The sequence below is a fragment of the Botryllus schlosseri genome, chromosome 14 (assembly GCF_051294905.1).
Source record: "Botryllus schlosseri isolate E-star chromosome 14, Bs_hap1, whole genome shotgun sequence".
NCBI lineage: Eukaryota > Metazoa > Chordata > Ascidiacea > Stolidobranchia > Styelidae > Botryllus > Botryllus schlosseri.
Window position 1 is genome coordinate 6768643 of NC_137249.1, and position 23851 is coordinate 6792493.

The 23851-nt window shown below is 42.3% G+C and overlaps 2 protein-coding genes and 2 long non-coding RNA genes across 4 annotated transcripts in view; 2 read left to right on the forward strand and 2 right to left on the reverse strand.

The window, feature by feature from the left end:
- Positions 1-11825, forward strand: part of LOC145455944 (receptor tyrosine-protein kinase erbB-4-like) — a 30878-nt gene extending 19053 nt beyond the window's left edge. The window contains exons 5-14 of the mRNA XM_080333974.1: positions 1687-1808; positions 2423-2564; positions 3890-3997; positions 4093-4225; positions 5525-5622; positions 8042-8193; positions 9418-9595; positions 10263-10602; positions 11455-11629; positions 11781-11825. Of these exons, the coding sequence (XP_080190100.1) occupies positions 1687-1808; positions 2423-2564; positions 3890-3997; positions 4093-4225; positions 5525-5622; positions 8042-8193; positions 9418-9595; positions 10263-10602; positions 11455-11629; positions 11781-11825 (1493 nt within the window). The remainder of the gene's footprint in view (positions 1-1686; positions 1809-2422; positions 2565-3889; positions 3998-4092; positions 4226-5524; positions 5623-8041; positions 8194-9417; positions 9596-10262; positions 10603-11454; positions 11630-11780) is intronic.
- The window catches only part of LOC145455708 (uncharacterized), a 237639-nt gene that overhangs the window by 111168 nt on the left and 102620 nt on the right, over positions 1-23851 (reverse strand). The gene's annotated exons all lie outside the window — the stretch shown is intronic.
- LOC145455945 (receptor tyrosine-protein kinase erbB-4-like) lies at positions 1272-11760 on the forward strand. The gene is made up of 10 exons (XM_080333975.1): positions 1272-1305; positions 1687-1808; positions 2423-2564; positions 3890-3997; positions 4093-4225; positions 5525-5622; positions 8042-8193; positions 9418-9595; positions 10263-10602; positions 11455-11760. Exons 1-10 carry the CDS (start codon positions 1272-1274, stop codon positions 11681-11683), a joined length of 1536 nt encoding a protein of 511 aa, XP_080190101.1. The 3' UTR covers positions 11684-11760.
- LOC145455672 (uncharacterized) lies at positions 20521-21582 on the reverse strand. Its single transcript, XR_013920389.1, has 3 exons — positions 21291-21582; positions 21105-21213; positions 20521-20711 (listed from the first exon to the last, which is right to left on the reverse strand). It is a non-coding gene; the product is annotated as an uncharacterized LOC145455672 (long non-coding RNA).

The window sequence follows — 23851 nt, forward strand, 5'->3', positions numbered from 1 at the left end:
GCAAATTCACAATAAATTACATACTTTGTTGCGCCGATAGCGGACGATATATGTAAACGTAATAAATTACATGGAATATTTATAATTTGATATTAAAGGTAATTTAGGGAATTATCGCGCGGGCCACTCAAAATCTTTTCGCGGGCGACGTGTTGGCCGCCCCTGGCCTAATACATTCGTTCACCATTTCTTGTCGTTATTGTTTTTGACCTTATAATCGCTGAGACAGTGAGGCTTCTTTCTCAAGCAATACAGAACTTCTGAGACGAGGAATATTATTTGTAAATATTTTTATTGAAAAGATTGCTTGAACATGAAACTATATGTCGAAGTTTGCTGCGGTGTAATTAGGGGGGAGGGGGCATTTTCAACGAAAGCCATTGGCTGCAGCACATGCTGCTACGCCACTGACTGTGTGCCTGCGCAGGCGTTAAAGCACAGTCCTTATTTGTTTGGATGTTGCATTCTCGCGAATTTGCTGCATTGGGCTGCTCTTTTGATGCTACTTTCTTTTTTATCTTATAGTTACTTCTGATTTTCCTAGCAATATCGTAGCTACGTTTAGATATAACATATTCATGATTTGTGCGAGCAATTTTAAAACTGTGTTTCTGACTGTGTCAGGGCTTAAATTAGCAATTTGTGTGTTACGCATTCGAGTTACTTTTGCATTCAAACGACATAAGTTGAGTAGAGTTGAGAGTCGCGACGTTTATGCCTCCAAATTGCTATTACCGCATTTATATCTCTCTTGATGGAAACGCTTCTTGCGTTTTTCTGCATAGCTTGTTCGCGGAGTTATCTAAAACAGGGGTGACCAACATTTTTGGCCAGAGGCCGGCCACATGAGATTTACGAACCATTGCGCGGGCCACTTGAATTTTGATGACATTTTATTAGTCACCCGACAGGAGCAAACCGGATTAGGTAACGGTGAAAACAAGACTTATATGACTGGGAATCAAAATCGATAACAATTATATCATGAAAATCAGCGTGCAATAATGTCGTAGCCGCGCGAGGCGCGAAAATTTCGCAAATATAATATTGAATTCGATCAATATTATTGTTGCTTGCATATATTCCTGATTGCATCTGCATACTTCTATGGGCAGATTTGGCAAGGACTGTATTGTTAGAAGCTTAGACATATCAATATCGAAGGTTTCGACGAACATGCGTCCATCATTTTGAGCCAAGGTTTCATCACCGATGATCTACGAGTGCACTGCACACACGAAGTCGCATCTGGGACGACACGTTCTTTGATAATGGCGAATATAGTTAGACTCAACTCTGGAGAGGGTACCAATACTTAAAGCAAGAATCCAGTGACAATAATTCGCGTGAAATTCAAAGAAAAATTTGAATTCAAATATATCTGCCGCGAAATATTCTGCTTTATGGTCCTTGGTCATATATACGAAGATCTACGAAATTGTGGTTGGCCCCTGGCTACGCTAATGAGTCGGAACTGATATTTGAGCCCCCAACATCCCAAATTTCACGGTCAGGTGAATCAAATATTTGGTTGGCCTAGCAAGTTCACAATAAATTGCATGGGTATATTTTTTTTTATAATATAACTAATTCCGAAAATAACCTCGCAAGCCACGCAAAACCTTCTCGCGGGCCACGGGTTGGCCGCTCCTGATTTAAAACTATAAACCCGTTGATTTATTGCAGTGACAAGCACGATTTGTCACCAAAGGTGTGGAAACTCGAGATGCAGAGGTCCCAGGTCGGATCAATGCTGCCATAGAGAATGCGCTGTCGGCTGCACCGGACCCACGGACGAAGATTGCATTGTAAGTTCTGACGCCTACATTTGATTTTGATATTTCAAATATGTGTATACTGTATACGTCAGAGATGAGCGGATTTGGAATTTCTATGTCCTAATCCAATCCAAATCCGATCCTTCAAATCCATATCCTAATCCTAATCCATAACTTTTTCATATTTAAGTCCATGTCCAATCCTAATCCGATTCCAACTGAAAATTCAGATAAAATGCTATTTTATGCAACGGAGGGATTGGAAAATTTTCTTTCACAACCAACGATTTCCTTGATTCAAGATAACTTGGTAACCATAAGTACATTAATAACTGATCTGAATAAAGTATGTCGCCAAATGCCACACGACATGTCAATCTCTCAGAAAATCGGTAAATCCAATCCGAATCCTAATCCGTTCAGAAAAAAAATCTCTAATCCTAATTCAATCCAAATCCGACAAAATTTCACAAATCCTGTTTTTTCAAATTCTACTCCTAACCCGAGCTCATCTCTGGTATACGTACGCCTACAATGTTAGATTCCATTGGCGAATACCGGTTCTTATGAATGGAACCACGCATGCGCTTAAACTGCATGGTTACATAATCTTGTACTTGCACTCACTGGCTGAACTATTTCAGGTGTGTCAGCATATGAACAACAGCGGGATATGCCAACTGACATGTCCACAAAAGTTCATTTTCGACCCGCAGACTCAGAGGTTCGTGGAGAATCCCGACCTGAAATATTACCTGAATGGCGACTGCGTCGATCACTGCCCACGTAAGACTGTGACACTCGCATTTGCAGAAGTGTAAATGGCCAGATTCCGTGTTGTTGCTCCGCAGTAAATGTAGAAATGTTAAATTGCACTATGTATAAAAGTACTCCTTGTGAAAACAGTTTAATACAAATTTAAGCAGCTCAAGACTATTGTCGAATGCTGTTATTGAATAAATGTATCGTTGCTAACTGATATGAGCAAATGAGCATGGATTTAGCTATGAAAAATATGCCGATTTTGGTCGGATGGAATTAGAGTTGGTTTTTGGAACTAAAGTTGGTTTTGGATTTCGACATTTCTGATGATTTACAATTTAAAAATTTAATCATTACCGGATATGGACTTGGATTTCGACGCGATACGAAGTGCTTTCTTTAATTGGAATTGAATTTGATTCTCCGAGCAGCCACGGGATTTCAAAGTATTCCTCTCGTGCCCGGCAGCTACAAAGCGATTTTCCGAACCTATTCAACATAATAGTAGAATTGCTGCGCTAGGCAGTCCAGTGAATATAAACTCGACTATTGACAAGGACAGACAACCTGCTGCACATTGGCCTTGAACTTATCTGGGAAAGACAACGCGTAATCGAGATGTGAAAATATATCCTGCATCATCACCGTTCTTTTGCGTGAGCGATTCGCTGCATGTATATAACATTACGGCATCGCTAAATCCGTTACTCCACTATGCACCCTGTAGTATAATGCCGGATGTGGCCGACGCGTTTACTTCAGTAGCAAGTCACAATTCCCTGGTATCGGAAAATCGCAAAATAAACCCCGGCCTCCGTGAAATCATTTGCGCAACTATAACACGCGAAATTCAAGGTCTTTTTGTAATCATTTACCTCTACGCGATATATTTGGTATCAATTACCCTATTTAATCAGACATCGAAGTTTGGATCGGGACTGGGTTAGATATGTATTATAGTTTTCGGGTTCAAATCGGCGGGAAATCAGGCTGCAATCAACGTAACGCGAATCGCAATGCTGTTGATACAGGATATATTTTCGACATCTTGATGAATGCTTGACTTTCAAGATAAATTCTAATGTAATACAGGTTTTCATTACTTGCACTTCTACTTGACTACCAACGATGACTATACACAGACCACCTCTGGCCAATGTAAAGATGTACGAGTACGTGTACTACGTATACATGACCCGATTGCCACTCCTCCTTCACTGTTTCTTGGTATTTATGTCATTTTGACCTTCCCCGATTATATCTGCTCCGGTCAGCAGTTGTTGACCGATTACCGCCCTAAGTATATTGCGCGCGAAAGTAATTTTATTTTCTCGATCAATTATTCACAGAGCATATGTCAGTGGAAGACAATGGCTGCGTCAACCACTGCAGGAAAGGAAATCACAACAACGGCGAAGGGAAGTGCGTGCCTTGCGCCGAGGATGCGTGCAACGAAGGTGGACGTCATTTCGCAGCTCTCTCTTTTTCTTTCTCTCTCTCTCTCGTTCTCATATCCCGGCATTTCCAAGCTCTCTCTTGCTTGTTTCTGCAGAATGTTACGGCATCGGAAACCCGGACGCGCCGATGGCGCTTGCAGAAACGGTGGACGCCCACAATGCAAAGTATTTCGAGGGGTGCAACATTGTTCGAGGAAATATCATAATTCACGCTTACGTCTTCGAGTGGTATGTACGGTCCTACACGCCTTGCCCTTATTCGTTCTTATGCAAAGTACATCGGCGGGTCATTGTGGCGAGGCCAGAAATTCCTTTCTTCCGAATTTATTCAACAGTAATGTATTCGGGCGACGGTCGGTTTTCGCTCTTATTGTGACGCCGCCTATGTTCAAAACGTCACAATCTACCCGCGAGGTCGCTATACTGTACGTACAATGTTGGAAAATCCCCCCAGTGATCCATCCCGATTTACTTATCTATATCCGGACCGTTGGCTGTATAGGTTGTCCACCCTGTTATAGACTATGATACCACCAACCTATGATCAAATGTGAATATATATAACAAAGTTAACTATATAGGCTATTGTGGTCATACCGGGTTACATGCTGTAACATTTACTTTACATTTTAGCCCACTCTCGAACTATTAAGTTTGTCAGTTTGTTCTCGGTATTTCGTATTACCATACGCTTCCTTCTCCAATGGCCTTTATGACGCATTAAAATGTCATAGCAAGGCTATCACTTAGCAGGCTCACTCCTAAATGGCCGTGTCGCTCTGCGCAATGCATATCAATCTGGGCTAGCATAACGCTTCTCAGTATTATGTCACAAAGTGAGTGTTTGCGGCTTTTCTCCTAGCCGGATTTATTTTATTTCAGCGTAGGTGGCGAAAATTGATACATTCTCAGCAGCGTTAGTAGCCTCTATATTATAAAGTAAGGGTCACCAACGCGGTGCCCACCCGCGGTCGCACGTCAGGACCAGATTAGTCACCCGCGGTCGCAGTAGCAACTATTCAAACGAGAACTTTAAAGGTCGAAGTGGAAACGGTTCCTTGTGAACAGCAGTTGAACATGGACCAGTCGGCCCTAAGGAACACGCACTTTTCGATTGGGGCGTTGCTCGTCTTCGCCTTCGCGTAGGCTTAATGGTAATCTATAGTTAATATTTCCGAGTCTCGACGCGGAGAATGACGCTTCAGCACGCAGTGCGACAGCGCAGCTGGACGCGCGGACGCCGGCGTGTGTCTTTTCATGGTAAGGAGCGTAAACCTTGCCCAGTGCTCAAATTCAGCATATCACGGATAAACGACGGGAGTAACTGGTAGCCCGTCGCATTATTCAGTATTCAAGAAGTAGCTCTTGGTTTCAAAAAGGTTGGTGAACTCTGACTACAGAGTCACCATATTAGAGTATGTAAGGCTTGCTGGCCATAAAATGGAGACTGTTTTCGATTGTTCTCGTCGAATTCTTTATCGAATTGCCGGCTTTGCAATAATACCACTTTGCGTGTCCTTTACGCAGTTTCTTGTTCACTGTATATAGGGACGAGCAGACCGGCATCCCAGCTATGACCGCCGAGCAAGTAATGAAGTCATTTTCATCGATCAAAGTTATAAATGGTGAGCGTTATCTCGTCGTTATCGCCAAATCCATGTATCCGAACTTGGCCCGGAGCGGCACTAACCCTTCGGACAGGGGCGGGCAACTTCTCCATCCGGCAGGCCGGATAGGGGACATGAGCATGAGGCGGGCCGGATTCATGAATTTTTTTAATGAGTTTAGGGTAACTCCCCCATGGGAACGCGTCACAGATCCACCCATCCTACCCTGCACTACCCTTTGTACATACAATTCAGAGACGCACACATTCCTGCAGTTGGGCGACCGACTCATGGGCGAGCCCAAATCGGTGATATGAATGTGAATAAAATTAACAGTATAAATGGCATCTAGTCGCGCAACTCGCGAATTATAATAAATGAATGAATTTGATCAATGATATTGGTGAGTGTATGAGCAAGTGGTTTCTTCGAAAATTTACAGCACGTATAATTATAATTTTGAACATTGATCATGGCATAAAAATATACATTCATGAGCTTATCGCAGATTATTCACTTCGGGCGGGTTCATTCTTATTAATAACTTTGTTGAAAACTCCTGTAACCCAACGGCCTCAGGATATTCTAGTGTATCTATGATACTGTATTCTCATAATCAAGACACGCACGTAGAGACACTAAACCGCGCGAAGCGCGCGATTTTTTCAAGTTTGAATCCATCTGCCCGAAAATATTCCACTATTTATAAATATTACGAATATTCTCGAAAACTTTGGGAATGGCATGGTCCTATTCACCCCTGGCTACGTCAATGCGGTGAACATCAGTTGTATTGGAAGGTCGCTTTGTCTTGCTAATGTTCATGCTTGAAAATGTTTGCTCCAAATTGCCTGTAGACGGCGACGCGGGTCTCATCATCACGTAAGACCGAAAACTGTTGGCGGGCCGGATCCGGCCCGCCTGCCGTATGTTGTCCGCCCCTTCCTTAGGAGGTGGGTGTATCATATATGATATGGCACGTCTCCGTGACCGATTTCTTCATGTTGACACTCCCTAGACATCGGGTACTACGTTTCTTAAAAAGCTGAGACTTTTCCAATTCATTTCGTATCTTACTCAAAAGTTTTGGTTTGCAAAAATAAAACAAAATAAAAAATAACTGAAAAAATGGCTATCGCCTAAAATTCCCAGATATTTTCCGAGTGGGAAATATTGTCGGAAAATCTGCCAGAACATCAGAAGTCGACTTGTACGGTGTTCTGTGTAAATTTTCACCGTTTCGAACATCAAAACGTGTTCTGGGGAGTTTTCTGAGAGGAATTTGTTAATTTTGGTCACGGTTCATTGATTTTTAAGATCTAGGTCAAGTTCAAATTCAATTTCAGACGGCATATGCGTCATAAACTGGTTTACTATGTCTGCAAATGGTTGGATATGGCAAAAGAAAGCATGCTGCGTTGTTTTATGCCATAAACAGGACGGCAGGGGTCCGATTGAGTCTTGATTATGAACTTGACCTTGATGACCCTCACTGATCACACCCATAAATTTTCCATGTATTTTCCATTTTTCGATATCTGACGAGCCGCGCGGTTTGCAACCATGGTTGACGGCTTGTTTGAAACCAGGCTACAGTGGCTACGCATACGCACTGAAGCATCATTTTTCTCTCTCCGACGCCATCCTGGGGCCAGCCTTGTTAAATGAGAAAGAGAGAGAGTTTTTTAGAGAAAAAGTGTGTTTCTTTAAACTTATTAAAAAAAAACTAGACATGTCATGGGGTGGCCATCAAAGGCGGAATCGGTAGTGGGCTGTACTCCGACCACTTTTAAACTGAATCGACCGAGATTCAAGTCTGGGTGGAGTCACTGTGTGAATTTGAAAAGTGATGGTCAGTTCTGCAAAATGTGACCCTACCTTGTGAGCAATGTTCCCTCTAATTTTTGACGAGTCTGCGCACACTCACCAACTTGCTGCGCAGACCCTTGGACTACAGTGCGTAACGACTAAATAAAAGGTCATCGCTTCGGTTTTTTGTGCGCAACTTAGATTTTCTGTGCGCACAGACCGTGTCAGCACTGCGCATTTGCGCACGTGCGCAGCTTAGAGGGAACATTGCTTGTGAGGGCTAATTGCCTCAATGCGAATAAATTTGCGCTAGGCCAAATAGCGATTCTCTTTTGTTCCGAATCAATCGAGCGCGATTTCTAAAACCCAATTCCTTGTCTGCTATCAGCAGACTTGACTCGCGCACTGGACCTGCTGAATAGGTTTACTTGGATTTCATGTCGAGATAGGAACTTCTGCACTGAATTATGTATCTATTGTAACTGGGCCTCTGCTAAATTAGTTAGTAGCCCTGCACTAGCAGTTAGCTGCTTGGCTCTCATATTCACAAAGCGATTTTTGAGTACAATTATTTAAACTCGGCACTTGAATTGCGTTTCTTCGTTAAATAGCTGCCCATCTTTTGCAGGATATTTGAATATTCTCGGCTGGCATAAAGATCTTTCCGACTTCAGCGCTTTCGGCAACCTGACGACCATCCGCGGCAACCAACTCTTTCGCGGAGTTGCCGCGATTGTGATTCAGGATACCACCTCTGCTGGTCCGTATTACCTCGAATCGGTACGTTCGCTAACGATTCAGCGAAGAAAACGTGTTGTATTAGATCTTAGTACCCTTTTCAACCCACCATCCCCCACCCTCGGTTAGTAACCACTGATCTATATCGCTTCTTTGTGTGTAGCCGCAGCTGACATTTATTGCAGTTTCGCAACGATGATATACGCACAAAGCGCACTGCTTTAGAGAAATATTGAATTATGGGACGTACTTAATAGGTCACCAAACTTTAATTACACCGGTGGATGCGAAAATTCCAAAATCACGTAGAGCACGTGTGGCCAACCTGCGGCCGTAGAGGGAATTATGTGCGGCCGTGGACACGTAATTCAATTAGTATGTGTCGGCGGCCTTCGACATGCAGTTTGAATTTACAAATTGACTCCCGAATTATTGAAAGATTTTAATTATTCTTGATATTTTCTTCGCGCTGCGCGCGATTCAACGTGACTTCATTTTTCGATTTTAATATCGTAACGCTCTTTGCAATCAGAGCCCCACAGTACAGATGCGAACCGCATAGGACAATGATGCGCCTCATATAGAAATGTCAACTCGGAATCGTGTGCTCCTCACTATACCGACAATCCTGATGGGAGACCAAGAAGTAACAGCATGCAACAAAGTGACTAATAACAATTGGCCCACCCGAAGATGCATCATCATTTATAACTTGCCCTAAATTGCCGAGAAAAAACCTCCATTAACTCTACCGGTGAATCTGATCACGTGGGCTGAGAAAGAATAAATGTTTTGTTAGTAATATGTAAAACCACGAATATCAATGACGAAATTCATAAGTGCATCTGAAAAAAAATCGCTAACATTTCCAGTGACCCCTCCCGATTTCGGTGCGTATAGTAAGCCTGTGTCATTAAATATATCAGTCCAGACTTCAATGGAAATGAGCATAGACACTTTAAAATGGGTATTTTGCGTCCAGCTAGTTCATTACGACTATGCCCTGGAATGCGGCCGTAGGCTACATGAGTAATCGAAATGCGGCCATGAATGGCAAAAAGGTTGGCCACCCCTGACGCAGAGTATAGGACCCCCTTTCCTCCAGATTAATCAGTTTTAGTTGCACCATTTACTTTACTGTAAAAGATCTAGCAATGGGTTGAGTAATCTGGAATGATGTATGTGTTGTTCTGTTTAGTCCAGTCTTTTCTGTATCGTACAGTGCCATGTTTATTAACCTGGTACAGTCACGTCAAATTTTCCCAGATCAAAAGCTTGGGATTTCGGTCGCTTAAACGTGTCGAACATGGCAACGTTTACATCGGATACATGCGGAGCCTTTGCTACGAGGACACCGTCAACTGGACCCACGTTTTGAAAAACCCTCTTCCAATTAACAGATTCATAAACGGCGTGATGATGCGCAACAACAAGCGATGCTACGGTCAGTTTGAAATCCTCTGATCTCATTCACCACCTATGACCGTCAGTGTATAGCTGAAATTGACGCGAAATTTTTCACTATCAGAACGGGGGGCGTATCTAAAAAAGTTTGAAAACCACTGCTCTGCCACAAAAAAATAGATTGCCAGTTATTCATTACAATAAATATTATTTGGTATATATTTAAACGATGCCTACTTCATTGCACTTTGTGGTAATGTTGTGGGTTGATCTCGACTTCACAGATAGCCTATGTCATTTCCCCTAACGTGCGCAGTTTTGTGATACATGTTCCGTATGCTACGATACGACCAATCGAGGTTTCAAGGCTTCCACATGTGGAAATACTATCGAAAGTATAATTTTCGTTGATCAATGAACTCTTAGGGGCAAGGAGCACATAATTTCAGTACTCAAAAAATCATCTCTCACTACCCGACTTGAATCATTTCAATTAATACTCGATTCAGATCAGAGTATTGTGTCGGGTCATTCTGTCAATAGCCCTGGTTATAGGCTAGGATTAGCATTTGAGGCCACCAAGTGACAAATTCAAGGAGTGTTGAATTCACTACCAGTGGAAGTGTAAGCAAAACCTACTTGAGTACTCCGTAAACGTAGAATTGGTCACTGACCACCTCTAATTGAGAGTCCCGCTTGTATCGCAGACAAGTGCCCGTGCGATCCCGCGTGTGACGATAACGGCTGTTGGGGGCCCAGGGACAACGAGTGCGTCACCTGCTCCAACATTGTGTTCGGAGACCGTTGCGTTCTCGAATGCGACAAGGAGCTGGGAGTGTACAACAGCGGCAAAGAATGCGTGCCGTGCGATTCGGAATGCGAGTACACTTGCGACGGTGCGGGACCTATGAACTGTACGCGATGCAAGAACTTCAATAACGACGGGGTCTGTGTGCCTGACTGCCCCAACCATGTGTACAGAGTCGAGAACACGAAGACATGCTTGCCTTGCAGTGATACTTGCTTGCATCAAAGGAACAACAGCAAGTATGATGTAGTACTGAATAATGAATATATTGTATCTTTATCAGGAGCTCTCAAACTAGGGTCCGCGAACTAGTTTTTGAGGGTTCGTGAAAGCGGAATGTTGGAACTACAGCTATAAACTATATAACTAGATTAAATCTGTACTCGCGAGCACTATAAATAATTGTAATGAGACCGACGAGGGAGGGCGAAAGTGATGGCCCATTTTAGTCATTATAGCTTCCCTAATTTCGCGGATGGGCAACTCAGACTTTTCCGTTGCCCTTAATTTCGCAGTTCAGTTCAAATACCAAGTCCCATCAGTCTGGTTTTGTTATTATTAACTGACAGAACTTGAAAAATATCACAGTGATCGCTTGACTTCGATAAGACACATAACACAAGTGTGTGAAAATACCACATATACCGTGTCAAGTCTTTTTGGTCGCATTAAAGCTCATCTACTCAGCATGTTTTACAAAATTATTCTTTGTCGTTCAGCTTTTCTTGTGTGGCTTGTATGGGGATTGTCAAAGCTGACCAGTTATCGACATTATAGTCTAGCAGACGTTTATACGCCGGTTGCCCTGACGCAACCCGGCCTATGTCCCTAGGGCTTGGACAGCTTCGATTGAATGCATTATGCTTGCCAGCACGGGCTGGAGGGACTTGAGGAAACAACACCTGATGAGATTGAATTTGAAATTTTATTGCATTTTATATATTTAAATTAAATTAGGCCTTCTTGATTACTCCGAAAAGGTAAAGGCACTAATATATTACCACATCTGGTATACAGAGAACCATTTTCATCTCCTTTGCAGTGCACTTGCTTTCTTCGCATCTGAGATTGTATACGATTTTTGTTGTCAGCAGTCCGATGTGTTCCGGCCCATCGAGTTCACTCGGGTCCGGCGGTTGTACGTTTTGCCACACGGTGATGGCCGATCGAAATTTTCGGAGGCAGCAATGCTTGCCTATAACGAGTCACAACTGTCCGCCTGCTCACTACGGATATGACAATGCGGGGATGTCTGACACCAAAAGGGTAATGACTTTTCTCCATACGCGCTCAAGAAGTGGCATTGATGTCAAGTTGTGATTCAGATATGCATTCCGTGTATACAAGGGTGTCGGAATTGCATTGGCTCTACCGAAGAGGATTGCCTTCATTCGTAAGTTATATTTGTTCGTTATAGAACGCGACAGATCGACAATTTCTAACGAAATTCAAAGCGGTTTGATGCCTTTTCGTAATAGATCCGTGAAAAACGAATAACAGTGGATTACTGGAATAGGTCGATTTATATTCTTGGCCAGGTCGGGGCTTATTTTAAGTGATTTATAGCAGTAGACGGTTTCAATTAAAATATACCGTTCTTCTTCTGATGAGTTTCGGAGTCTTCGGATGTCATGTCGCATGACATTGGCATAATCATAGTGTCCTACAATGGTGTGGTCAGAAGCAAATCTCACGGCTCGGTGTGATTGGTCTACGTCACACTTTCCATTTGGTTAATGGCAATTTAACGGTAATTTTGACCAGCTTGCCTAGCGCGAAATTTGATAAAATTGGTATCAATCGAAAGCTACCAGGGTACTGATTACGAATATATAAATTGTATTGTGATCGTGGTCCTAGAACCCCCAAAATCCGCCTCGAATTTTTATTGTAATGGAGTTTGGCAACGACACCTGGAAGCAAGTGATGCAACCGCAAGCGTATTGGCCATTGTTGCGCAAGCGATTGAGTATTCACACCAGAGTTGGATCAATTACATGATATCAGCTCAATTACAATTACAATTACAATTACTTCCTTGCATGTTTCAATTACATTACAATTACAATTACTCCTTGCTAAAAATATCAAATTAAAATTACAACTAATTACATGAAAAATGTAATTCATTACATTCAGCCCAATTACAATTACTATTAATTGCCCAACTCTGCATTAGAGTACTACCTGCTGTTATAATGTCATAGCTTAATGAATGACTTCTCAAGTTTTAATTTGTACCTTATTTGGTCAATGGAAAATAGCTGCTTCACAGCGAAATAATCTGGTATTTCACGACCAGGACTATTTGTACAGAAGCAAAACACCGAATATTGAAATAGCGCTAATAAAGTAATCATATTCATCATATTCAGTGAATGACTGCTGACAGAACTAATCCGAAATCGACAATGGGCTACGGAAAAACTAATCACCGCGGCTGATGAGCAACATAAAATTACTAAACTATTAATCTCGTCGAAGCGATTAACGTTACACAGCATCAGGGTCGAAACAGCACTTCGTCAGCCCCAAAAAAACGTTGGTCTTGGGCTCCTCCATAGGGTGATGGACCAAACGTCTGGGGGACGCAGCCCCAAGATCCCCCATTGGAATGACCGTTTTTACTATACTTGTGTTTCATATTGGTAATCAACGGTGGGTTTAGACGTCCTCATCGCACGAAAATATTCTATAATTCATGATTGAATCGGTCAATAATATTGGTCACTGCATATATATTTTGCAAGAAATATTTCATCCTTTCTGACCCCACGTAATCAAATTTACCGTTAGAACTGAGTGAGGTGTTGTATTAGAAAATTCAGGGCACGCAATTAATAACTAAACATATTCGGGCGGGCCCGTTGGTATAATTACTTACTGCCAGTTCAAGAGACCCCTACTGGTTGGACGTTCGGCATCCCCCTATCTGTTTATTACATCGCATTGTGTGTCCTGTTTATCGCATTGTACATTGTGTATGTGTCTTCGGCAAATGAAAATACAATCTAATTAAACATGTTCGGGGTATTGAAATCGCCGAAACGTACTAAACTGAAAGACCCAAACGATTTCAAATTGGAATTTTGTACTGGAAAGGAACTTTTCTCTGGAGGATGGTATTTGTCCTGTGCTGTGCAGCTATTCAGGCACCCATGGACAATGATAAATTTATTTATATATACATATATATATCGAGGTTTTCGGTCAACATTAGGTCAGTCCTTTTTGGCCAAGGTTTACCAGCTGTCGATCTTTTGGCACACTTCTCAGAGTCCCATGTTTGTCTAAGCTTCATGTCTTGGCACACCGTGCCGCAATAATGGCCGATGCCGGAAAGCCTATTTATCTAAATCAGTGGTTCTTAACTTGCCTCCAGCGCCCCCCTGGGGGCGCTAGCGATTTTGAAGGGGCGGTAACGTTCAGGGGGCGATATGGGGGGGGGCGCTGAAGAAAAATAGCTTCTCATTAGATGTTGCGGTAGTATGACATGTCCTTAATGGGTATTCAGAGCAAATTCACATTCCACAGAACATGTCAAATCTCGAAATTTTTGGTCGCGCTACGCGGCGATTTTTGCTACATATGTTTTCTTAAATGTAGTGGGTTATTATAATTCATGTAAAACGAATTGCGCGTACTTTTAGATCGCCAATTTCCCGTCACAACACTGCCGTCACGCTTGCTAGGGTTATTTTCAACAAAATGTTTCCCGCAGCGAACAGCGTGTGAAAATCGAAGAAGGAGGCACTGTATATCCCTTTTGAGAGTGAGATCCCCCTTGTACATAAAATTAGTTTGGAAGCTTCGTGCACGAAATGAATAACTAAATATACTTGTATTTGAGAGCTATAAAATTAAATCGTCTGAATATTTTTTCATCGTATCATAAAGGATGATACTATCTAGTGTTGTGGTTCACAACCTCACATGAACGTTATAATGTATAATATGAGTTGCTTTGTTTGGAATACATTTATGTTAAAATTAATAACTGTATACAGTGCTAAATTCAATGTCAGCAGATATATGCATCCCATTCTCAGTTGACTTACTTGTAGTTACACAAAGCACTAAGACAAAATCCAAGACCATTAATTTCCCCATATGGCCATTGGCCAATCGCAGATGTGAATTTGGGATGGTTCGAACCATATGGTATGAAACCGTGCCTGATTGTTGTTATAACAACCTTGATCTAACCCTGAATAAATCACACAGAAATATTATATGGTTTATCATAGTCGAATGGTCCTCGAGCGCAATTAAAGTGCGAAATATTTCCAATACCAAAGTCCCGAAAAGACCGACTGAAATTTGACTTCTTACCAAGACCGATACTGCTGCAACCCAAACCTCCAATCGGTGAGCTTGAAGGGTGCCCTAAATTATTTCGATGAATGAACATAAATTACACATTATGTTTTGACGACTCCCCCACGGAAGAATACGCATAAATATAGAAAATATAGGCATTTCGGCGTCGGCCATTCACCAGGCCACGATGCACGAAGACATATGAAGTTCCGGTCAATATGGGACTCCGAGAAGTGTGTCAAAAAGATCGCCAGCGAGAAAATCTTAGCCGAAGAGGATTGCCCTTATGTTGACAGTAAACTTCGATGAATATAAGTCTAATTGTCCATAGGTGCTTGAATCGCTCGTGCCGAATTATCATGTCGTCGCAATCTGCACACCACAGGACAAATAACATCCATCAGAGGAAATTATTTGCCAGTGAAGAAATACCAATTTTGAATCGTGTGCTTACTTTAGTTTAATACCGGGGTGGGCAAACTTTTGAGCTGGCGGGCCGCATTCAACATCTGAATCCATTCGCGGTCCGCACTGTATAAAATTGGGATTATAAACCAAAACGCAATATTGGTATTCGATTATGTAGTGAGAACATGGAGATAATATATATGCTTATTTAAAACATTCCAAACATTGTTTCGATGATATCGTACACGCGTCAGAAACAGTGGCGAGATTTCATAGGCTGGCCGACCTCAATAACCACTTTGTCAAAACTAGAGATGAAAGTCGGTTGTCCCGATTCTCAGAACAGGATTGAAATTTAAATCTGTGACCAGCGATCCGGTCATAGATTTACTAATTCCACTTTGGTTCAGTTGCATGACACATAATGCTGACAGCATTGTAACCATGTCAGCTTCAAACACGCTTCTACTATGTGTAGATAAAATATAAATAGCCTAATTCTACGGATACAGAGAATGAATCTACCTAAGTCACGCGCGAATAATTTTTTATAAGCGCGTCACTGAAATAATTAAAACTGGAGTGGCCAATCTGAACTCACACCCGTGATCCGAATTATGTCAATCTCGCTTAGGATTTCTGTGATGTTTAGCTGTTGAAACCTTTCAGACTGCGTGGGACTTCTGATCGGGCTGTCGCGCCAGAAATTAAACACGAAAAATGATGTAGGAGGTATGTACTAGAACAGTGGTTCTCAAATTTTTAAGACACGCCTCCCTTATGATGGTATAAAATTTCGCGCCCCCTCATCGTCATATCACAAAACGCAACCAGGATGCTAGCAAACCTAACGGATAGTTTGATGGCATGGAAGGTTATGACTGTGGATGAGAGATTTTAAAAGATGAAATTCAGACTGAGCAATAATTATGAATGGGGCGTAAATCACGCGAAGAGCGAAAATTTTTTTCAGTCGAGCTCAGCATCGCGCCTTCCACCAGATACTTTCACCATAGTGTCCTATATGGTGTCGACACAGGCAAATCTCACGCCTCAGTGAAATTGTATCACGTCACAATTTCGATTTGGCTGCAGGCAATTTGACGGTCAATTTTGACCGGCTAGCCGAGCATTAAATTTGGTAAAACGGGTATCAATCGAAAGCTAACTCTGCACTGATTACGAAAATATAAATTTTATTCCGCTCGTGGCCCTGGAACTCCCACAATCAGCCTCGAATTTTTCATTGTTATGGAGATTGGCATTGGGACGCAACAATGCTGTCTGGCGAAACGAGAGAGTAGCTCAAGAGAAAATGAGCCAGACAGCATTGTTGCGTCCCAATGCCAATCTCCATAACAATGAAAAATTTGAGGCTGTTTGTGGGGGTTCCAGGGCCGCAAGCGGAATAAAATTTATATTTTCGTCATCAGTGCAGAGTCAGCTTTCGATTGATACCCGTTTTACCAAATTTAATGCTCGGCAAGCCGGTCAAAAATGACCGTCAAATTGCCTGTAGCCAAATGGAAATTGTGACGTGATACAATTTCACTGAGGCGTGAGATTTGCCTGTGTCGACACCATATAGGACACTATGCTTTCACGCCTCCAAGGGGTTGCACCTAGGGTTGGATTATCCGGATAACGGTTAATTGGTTAAAGGTCAACTGCATGTCGGAAAAGACTTTTGCTTATTTCGTAGATTATGTGGTTAGGAATAAGAAAAAAATAATGAAAAGGAAAATTACGTGATAGTTTTCAAGAAATTTAAATTACAAATCGAAATTCCGAAAAACGGCCCCGAAATCATCCAGCCGTGAAATGACGTCAAGTAGTTGACACAACAAAAATTCTTGTTATTCCTATTGGCTGTTAGGTGGGATTTGTTGCATAGATTTGAGTCATTGAGTGAGATCATGAAGGCTGTGAAGGAGGTGATTCATAGAGTCAGATGTTATGTCGCGTATGGTTGCTCCAATACGCAATATGCCGTGCCTACAATGTCTTTACATCGCTGCCAAAATCCATCCGTATACCGTCAGGTGACCGGACGCCGCGACCAAAAGTGCGGACTTATAGACAACCAAAGGCAGAGACATTTTCAATGACGTATCCGAGATACGCAACGCGCAATAAAGTTGACTGCTGACCACGGAAACTCTCACACGTAGTGCCGACGTACTGCAGTAGTGCCGTTCATACTTTATTTTCACGCACCAGTGAAATTGTGGTAATGGCAGAGGAACGCACTTCTAAAGCTATATGCAAAGTGTCCAAAATCGGTTAGTGAAAATGTACTGTGTTAGCTAGTATTGTAAGAGTGTAACTAACCGTTTATAGTAGTATTGACTGTGGTACGGTAATCATCAAAGTAGTTATATTGTTATTATATGTATATTGTTATATGTATTATAGTTATTATTGTTTACACTCATGTGCATGTTCAATCATCATCATCATCATCATTGGTTTATAAGCAATTTTATCAGTTCAATGCACCACAAAAAATGCGATACAATGAAAAGTCAGGAAGATGTCTAAGCAACAAGGAGTAGTCTATGGAAGAACTAGGGCGGCATGTCATGGGAAGCGAGATCGATAGATCAGTCGTGGTCCGGTAATCTTGAGGATGGACTGTATATAGGCAAATAACTGAAATAAGTATGCCTTGAAAAACTTTGAGTAGAAGTGTACGTATTCTGAAATAAAGCCACTTAAAAATCAATCAAGAAAAAAGATGTATAAAGGCATTAGTTAATAGGAGTCTGTAACCTGCTGACTTCATGATCTATAATGGTTATGTCGCAGACCTCATTTTATTGGAAGAGTTGCTATTACTTTTGAAAATAAACTTCGGTTTGTGTACATGTGTAGTCATATAATCATATTAGTTACTTAAGTTACTGAATGAAGACTGTCAGATATCAGTGACTAAATCTCTCAAGATATCGACAGCTCAGTAAAAGATTAAAACGTATCACTATCACCATAGCAGTCTAAAAGTTAGGTAGGATGCAGTTGGCAATCCTTCATTTTTATGATACTTCGGAACAGCATTTGGTATACTGCCTTTGATTCGACTTTATTATAAAACTCTTCAATGTTTTTACGGTTGCCCCACATATGAGCATGCGACACAATGAAAAACGACAGTTAAGCATGCGACGTTATAGCATGAGGACACATTAGCATAGTAACACATGAGCATAGGGACACATGAGCATGGGGACACATGCGCATGGGGACATATCAGCAGGGTGAAACATGTGCAAGGGGACACATGGGCATGGAAACAGATTAGCATGCGACACTTGAGCATGGTTACACATTAGCATGGGGACTAATCAACATGGTTACATATGGGCATGGTAACACGTGAGCATGGGGGCACATAACCATTGGGACACTTCAGCATGTTGACACTTGTACATGGTGCTATATGAGCATCGTTACATATTAGCATGATGACAAATGAGCATGCGTACACTTGCGCATGCGACATTTGCGCAAGAGACATTTGAGCATGCGACACTTGCGCATGCGACATTTGAGCATGCGACACTTGAGCATGCGTCATTTGAGCATGCGACACTTGAGCATGCGTCATTTGAGCATGCGACACTTGAGCATGCGACATTTGAGCATCCGACATTTGAGCATGCGACATTTGAGCATGCGTCACTTGAGCATGCGACATTTGAGCATGCGACATTTGAGCATGCGTCACTTGAGCATGCGACATTTGAGCATGCGACACTTGAGCATGCGTCATTTGAGCATGCGACACTTGAGCATGCGACATTTGAGCATCCGACATTTGAGCATGCGACATTTGAGCATGCGTCACTTGAGCATGCGACATTTGAGCATGCGACACTTGAGCATGCGACAATTGATCATTTGTCATATAACCCTAGCCAACTTTAATACCCATCACCCCAACCCTGAATCTTGGGATACCGTAACCCTAACGCAAACCCTAACACTAATCTTGGGAATTGGGATACCTTAACCTTAACCCCAACCCTAACCAACCCTAATATCCCCATCCCAACCCGATTACCCTTCAACCCCAACCCTAATCTTGGGATACCTTAACCCCAACCCTAACCCTAACCAACCCTAATATCCATCACCCACAACCCTGATGTTGGGATACCTTATCCCTAACGCAAACCCTAACCCTAACACTTATCTTGGGATACCTTAACCTTAACCCTAACCCTAACCCTAACCAACCCTAATATCCCCCTCCCAACCCTAATACCCATCACCCGACCCTAATCCTGGAATACCTTAACCCCAACATGGACCCTAACCCACTTCGAACCCTAATGTTCCCCCTACCCACCCACGGCACGTAAAACTTTCCTATCAAATGAGACCCGCAAGATGAAATGTTAAGTCCCTTGTCGAAATGCGAATTTGGAATCGCTTTCGTCTCACAGAATGATATATTCTTTTAGTTCGTCTGATACGTGTAAAGGATTCCAATACATGTGGAGCAATGACAACCTTTATCGCTTTACCGCGATTTTGGAGCTTCCCAGACAAATCTATACGGTCACATGCTCATTGCTCAAGTGTCGCATGCTCAAATGTCGCATGCTCAAGTGTAACATGCTCAAATGTCGCATGCTCAAGTGTCGCATGCTCAAATGTCGCATGCTCAAGTGTCGGATGCTCAAATGTCGCATGCTCAAGTGACGCATGCTCAAGTGACGCATGCTCAAGTGACGCATGCTCAAGTGACGCATGCTCAAGTGTCGCATGCGCAAGTGTCTGCATACCCACGTGTCGCATGCGCAAGTGTCTGCATATCCACGTGTCGCATGCTCAAGTGCCGCATGCGTACGTAACCCCATGCTCATGTGCCACTTTGCTCTTGTGTCCCCATGCCCATGTGTCCATATGCGCATGTGTGCCTATGCTCGTGTGTACCCATGCTCATGTGTCGTCAAGGCTCATGTATCGCATGCTCATGTGTCACCATGCTCAAGTGGCACTTACTAAATTGTCACCATGTTGATGTGTCCCTATGCTCACGTGTATCCATGCTCGTGTGTCCCTATACTCATGTGTCCCCATGCTAATATGTCCTCATGTTAATATGTCTCTGTGCTCATGTGTCTGCATGCCCAAGAGTCGCCATGACCAAAAGTCGCTATGCTCAAGTGTCGCATGCTCAAGTGTCGCTTGCTATTGTGTCGCATGCTAATATGTCCACGGACCGTTTTTACACCTGCTTTAGATTCCTGCAATGAAGAAGTCGACGCATGTATTCAAGCAAGACCAGATACGGCGGAGTCGACCAAGTCTATTGCGATGGCTTCCTCATTCAACTAGCGGCATTGTGAAAATTAGTTGAAGCCATTGCTATTGTTGGACACAAAACTATATTTCTCTCCCTGACACAGTAGTACTGTTGATGGATTGGTTATGTTGCATTTATTATTTTCAATACAATTATTCCTTCGCGAAGCATTGCAAAATTGAAATCCTTTGAAAATACTAGATGTGAATGCTGATCGGATGTACAGACAGGATTTCTCGTTGGTTTGTGCTGCAGAATCCCAATGGTCAGCAAACAAAACTTCCGTACACAGTTTTTCTCAGCTTCCTGAAAAGCATAATTGATGTGTTACTGACGGGTAATTACTTGGCACCCGACTCAACGTCTCATGTAAATGAGACTCATTCGCTCATGCATCGAACTATGGTATAATTATATGACAATATTCTTGTTGATATCTATAGTGAGATATCTCTCTGATTGAGCTACTGATTGAAATCCTGGTAATGCTGTGATGCACTAATAATTCGTTAGTTGCTCTCCCACTAATAGTTTGCATATGTTGGCAATAACCTCTATCCTGAAATTGATAATAACAAGATTAATAACTGAAAAGAGGTAGGGTACTCCACCAAATTACACATACCGGTGTGTTTCATTTGGTATAGACAAGCGGCTTCAGCTGAACAAGCTAGGCTGATCATACTATATATTACTAACCTCCTTAGGTTATTCATCAATAATCATACTCAAACGACCCCTCGTTTTCGGAGCAGTAAGGAGTTCCACTGATACGGGATTGAGCTCATCAACACTTGATACGTGTTCACTGTTCAGTTTAAACATTACTTTCGTAAGCAAGGGCAAAAGCATACTTACATTCGTCATCTGAGAAATCGCACTCACTTGGTGAATCCATTACAAGCGAAACCTCCGCGATAACCGACTAATATAATCGCCCTGCTACTGAAAAAGCAACAGCCCTATAGCATACATCCGCAGCGGCCAGAAGAGATGTCAACTACATCACGGCACAATGAACATTTCGCTTTTTCTGTAAACATACCAATATTGGGACTTTCAGTCCAAATTACGGCAATTTCCGATTAGTTTGATATACGGAAAGTCGGCAATTTCGGTATGAAAAAAAATTCTGAGCATGATTAGGCGAAGTTGTTTATAAGATGCAGTTGACCTTTAACCGCAGGTTTTTTTGTTATCCGATATCCTGATATAAATCTGCCGGTTAACCGGATAAAATAGTATCGTTAATATTGCGTTTTACACTTTTAGGAAGCTTCAATAAATCGTATTATCAGTGTTGCGCGGGGCCAATCAGCGAGAAGCGTGTCGCCAATGAGCGAGATACGTCAATGCAGTGTGTAACGCGACGCTGAGAATATCGCCAAATTAGGTCATTGATTGCTGCGAACTCGGTTATCGTTGCTGGCCTGATTTTTCGAGTCTTCAACAAGCCTATAGTTCCGCTGGCAGAATCACATCTGCAATAGGCTTTGTGGACTTTATACCATCACTGGTCCACATAATCACATCGGCTTGGTGCTCACGATATTATCGCTGGCCTACACAATCGCATCTGCAATAGGCATGGTACGAACGATATCATCGCTGGCGTAACCATCGAGTCTCGGGCCTGGCATGCGTTGGCTCCTATCTCTTGGTGGCTTGGAGACAATATGCTGCTGAGACTATTATGATCCGCGATTGTGATTAATGAGTGACATCGCGAAACTGATTGATATCGAATGTTCGTATTTCGCAAACATATGCGTGCGTGCAAGCGTAATTGATTTCCGCTTATACTAAATTTAAAAAAAATCGAACCCCCTCGTTTTATTTAAAACACCCCTCGTTTTATTTCAAACACCCACCCCCCTTATTTTTCGGCTGGCTACGGGCCTGATCATGTGAATTTCCCATGGAGGAATTTGAGCGAGCTATCATGTCGGCCTCAATTCCAGTATCAGCTACTCGTACTTGCAGTACTGGACACCTAGACAGAAGAATGGGCAAAAAGGAAGCGCTGCTTACTATATTCAGCCCATTTTGTGGAAGCAGAAAGGGCATTTAATACGTGTGGACTCTTTGTTACAAATCTCCGGTCCCGGTTACAGGATACCACTATTGATGTAGAATGTAGATGTAGTGTACTTTATAAGGAGGGAGTTGCAGAAGCAGTGAACATGAAATTTGCGTGATTTTTCTCGTATTCGCTCGTACTGCGCGTGAGCGTATAAATCTACCATAACACTGTGTAATGATTTTGCGATCCATTTTTCATGCAGACCTCGTGAAATCGATTATCTCACTTAGCATTCATTATCCGGTTAACCGGTTAGCTAAATTTCAAATACCCGGATATATCCGTTATCCGGATAGTGAAAATTATTGATATCCGAACTAACCCTAGTTGCACCCCCCAGATTGAGAACCACTGCTTTAGAATTAATATGGTGAAATGTAGTAAGAAAAAGTTTGAATCAAGTCCCTGCATTAATTCGATTATTTGTACGCAGTTTATCAATATTATAATAAAGTTTCTTTAGACTCTCGCGGGCCGCACAGAACGGTGTGGAGGGCCGCATGCGGCCCACGGGCCGTAGTTTGCGCACCCCTGGTTTAATACGTTTATGCGTTTCAATATCTTTTGACTATATTACGGACAAGGTAACAAGATAACAACATGGAACGAATAGGGCCGTGCACAATGATTCCGAGTACTCGAATATTAATTTTAATGATTCGAGTCGAGTAGTAAAATAAGATTTTTTCGAGTACTGAAATTATACCCTCCTCGTAACTGAAAGTTAATATACTAACGAGAAATATTGTTTTGATACTATTTTACACTGATGAAGCCTTAAAACCTTGATTGGCCGTGTCGCAGCATACGAGACATGGTACAAAGCTACAAACGCTACAGGAAATAACACATTTCCATAGTCATGATCATCCCACAACATTGTCAAGAGGTGCAATGAAATCTGTATGGACTAAAACTACCAAAGTATCTTTAATGTGACGGATAACAGGCACTATGTTCTTTGTGGTGGGATAAAAGGTACATATTGGAACTTGGACACGATACATTTTGTTCCGACGTCATAATGAGTGATACTCGAATACTCGACTCGACTCGACTCGAAGCGTGATACGTGATGCAGAATCGAATCACTCAGGTACTCGATTTTGCCCAGCCCTACTAACGAATTAATTGTACCAACGGGCACGCCCCAACATGTTCAATTATTAATTACGTGGCCTACATTTTCCAATACAACATCTCACTCAGCGCTACTGGTACATCTGATTACGTGGGCTGAAAGAATGAAAAGTTTATAGCGACATATATATGCAATTACCACCTATCATTCATGCATAGAAAAATTTGGCGCCTAGGGCGACCAGGTCGCACAAACTTTGCTGACCATAGAAATCACGTGACG

What these genes read in the sequence shown, in the direction of transcription:
- LOC145455945 (XM_080333975.1), top strand. Translation starts at nt 1,272, where the DNA reads ATGGCGAATATAGTTAGACTCAACTCTGGAGAGG. An exon ending in TAGACTCAACTCTGGAGAGG is followed by an intron (nt 1,306 to 1,686) that starts GTACCAATACTT and finishes GATTTATTGCAG; the next exon opens with TGACAAGCACGATTTGTCAC. An exon ending in CTGCGTCGATCACTGCCCAC is followed by an intron (nt 2,565 to 3,889) that starts GTAAGACTGTGA and finishes AATTATTCACAG; the next exon opens with AGCATATGTCAGTGGAAGAC.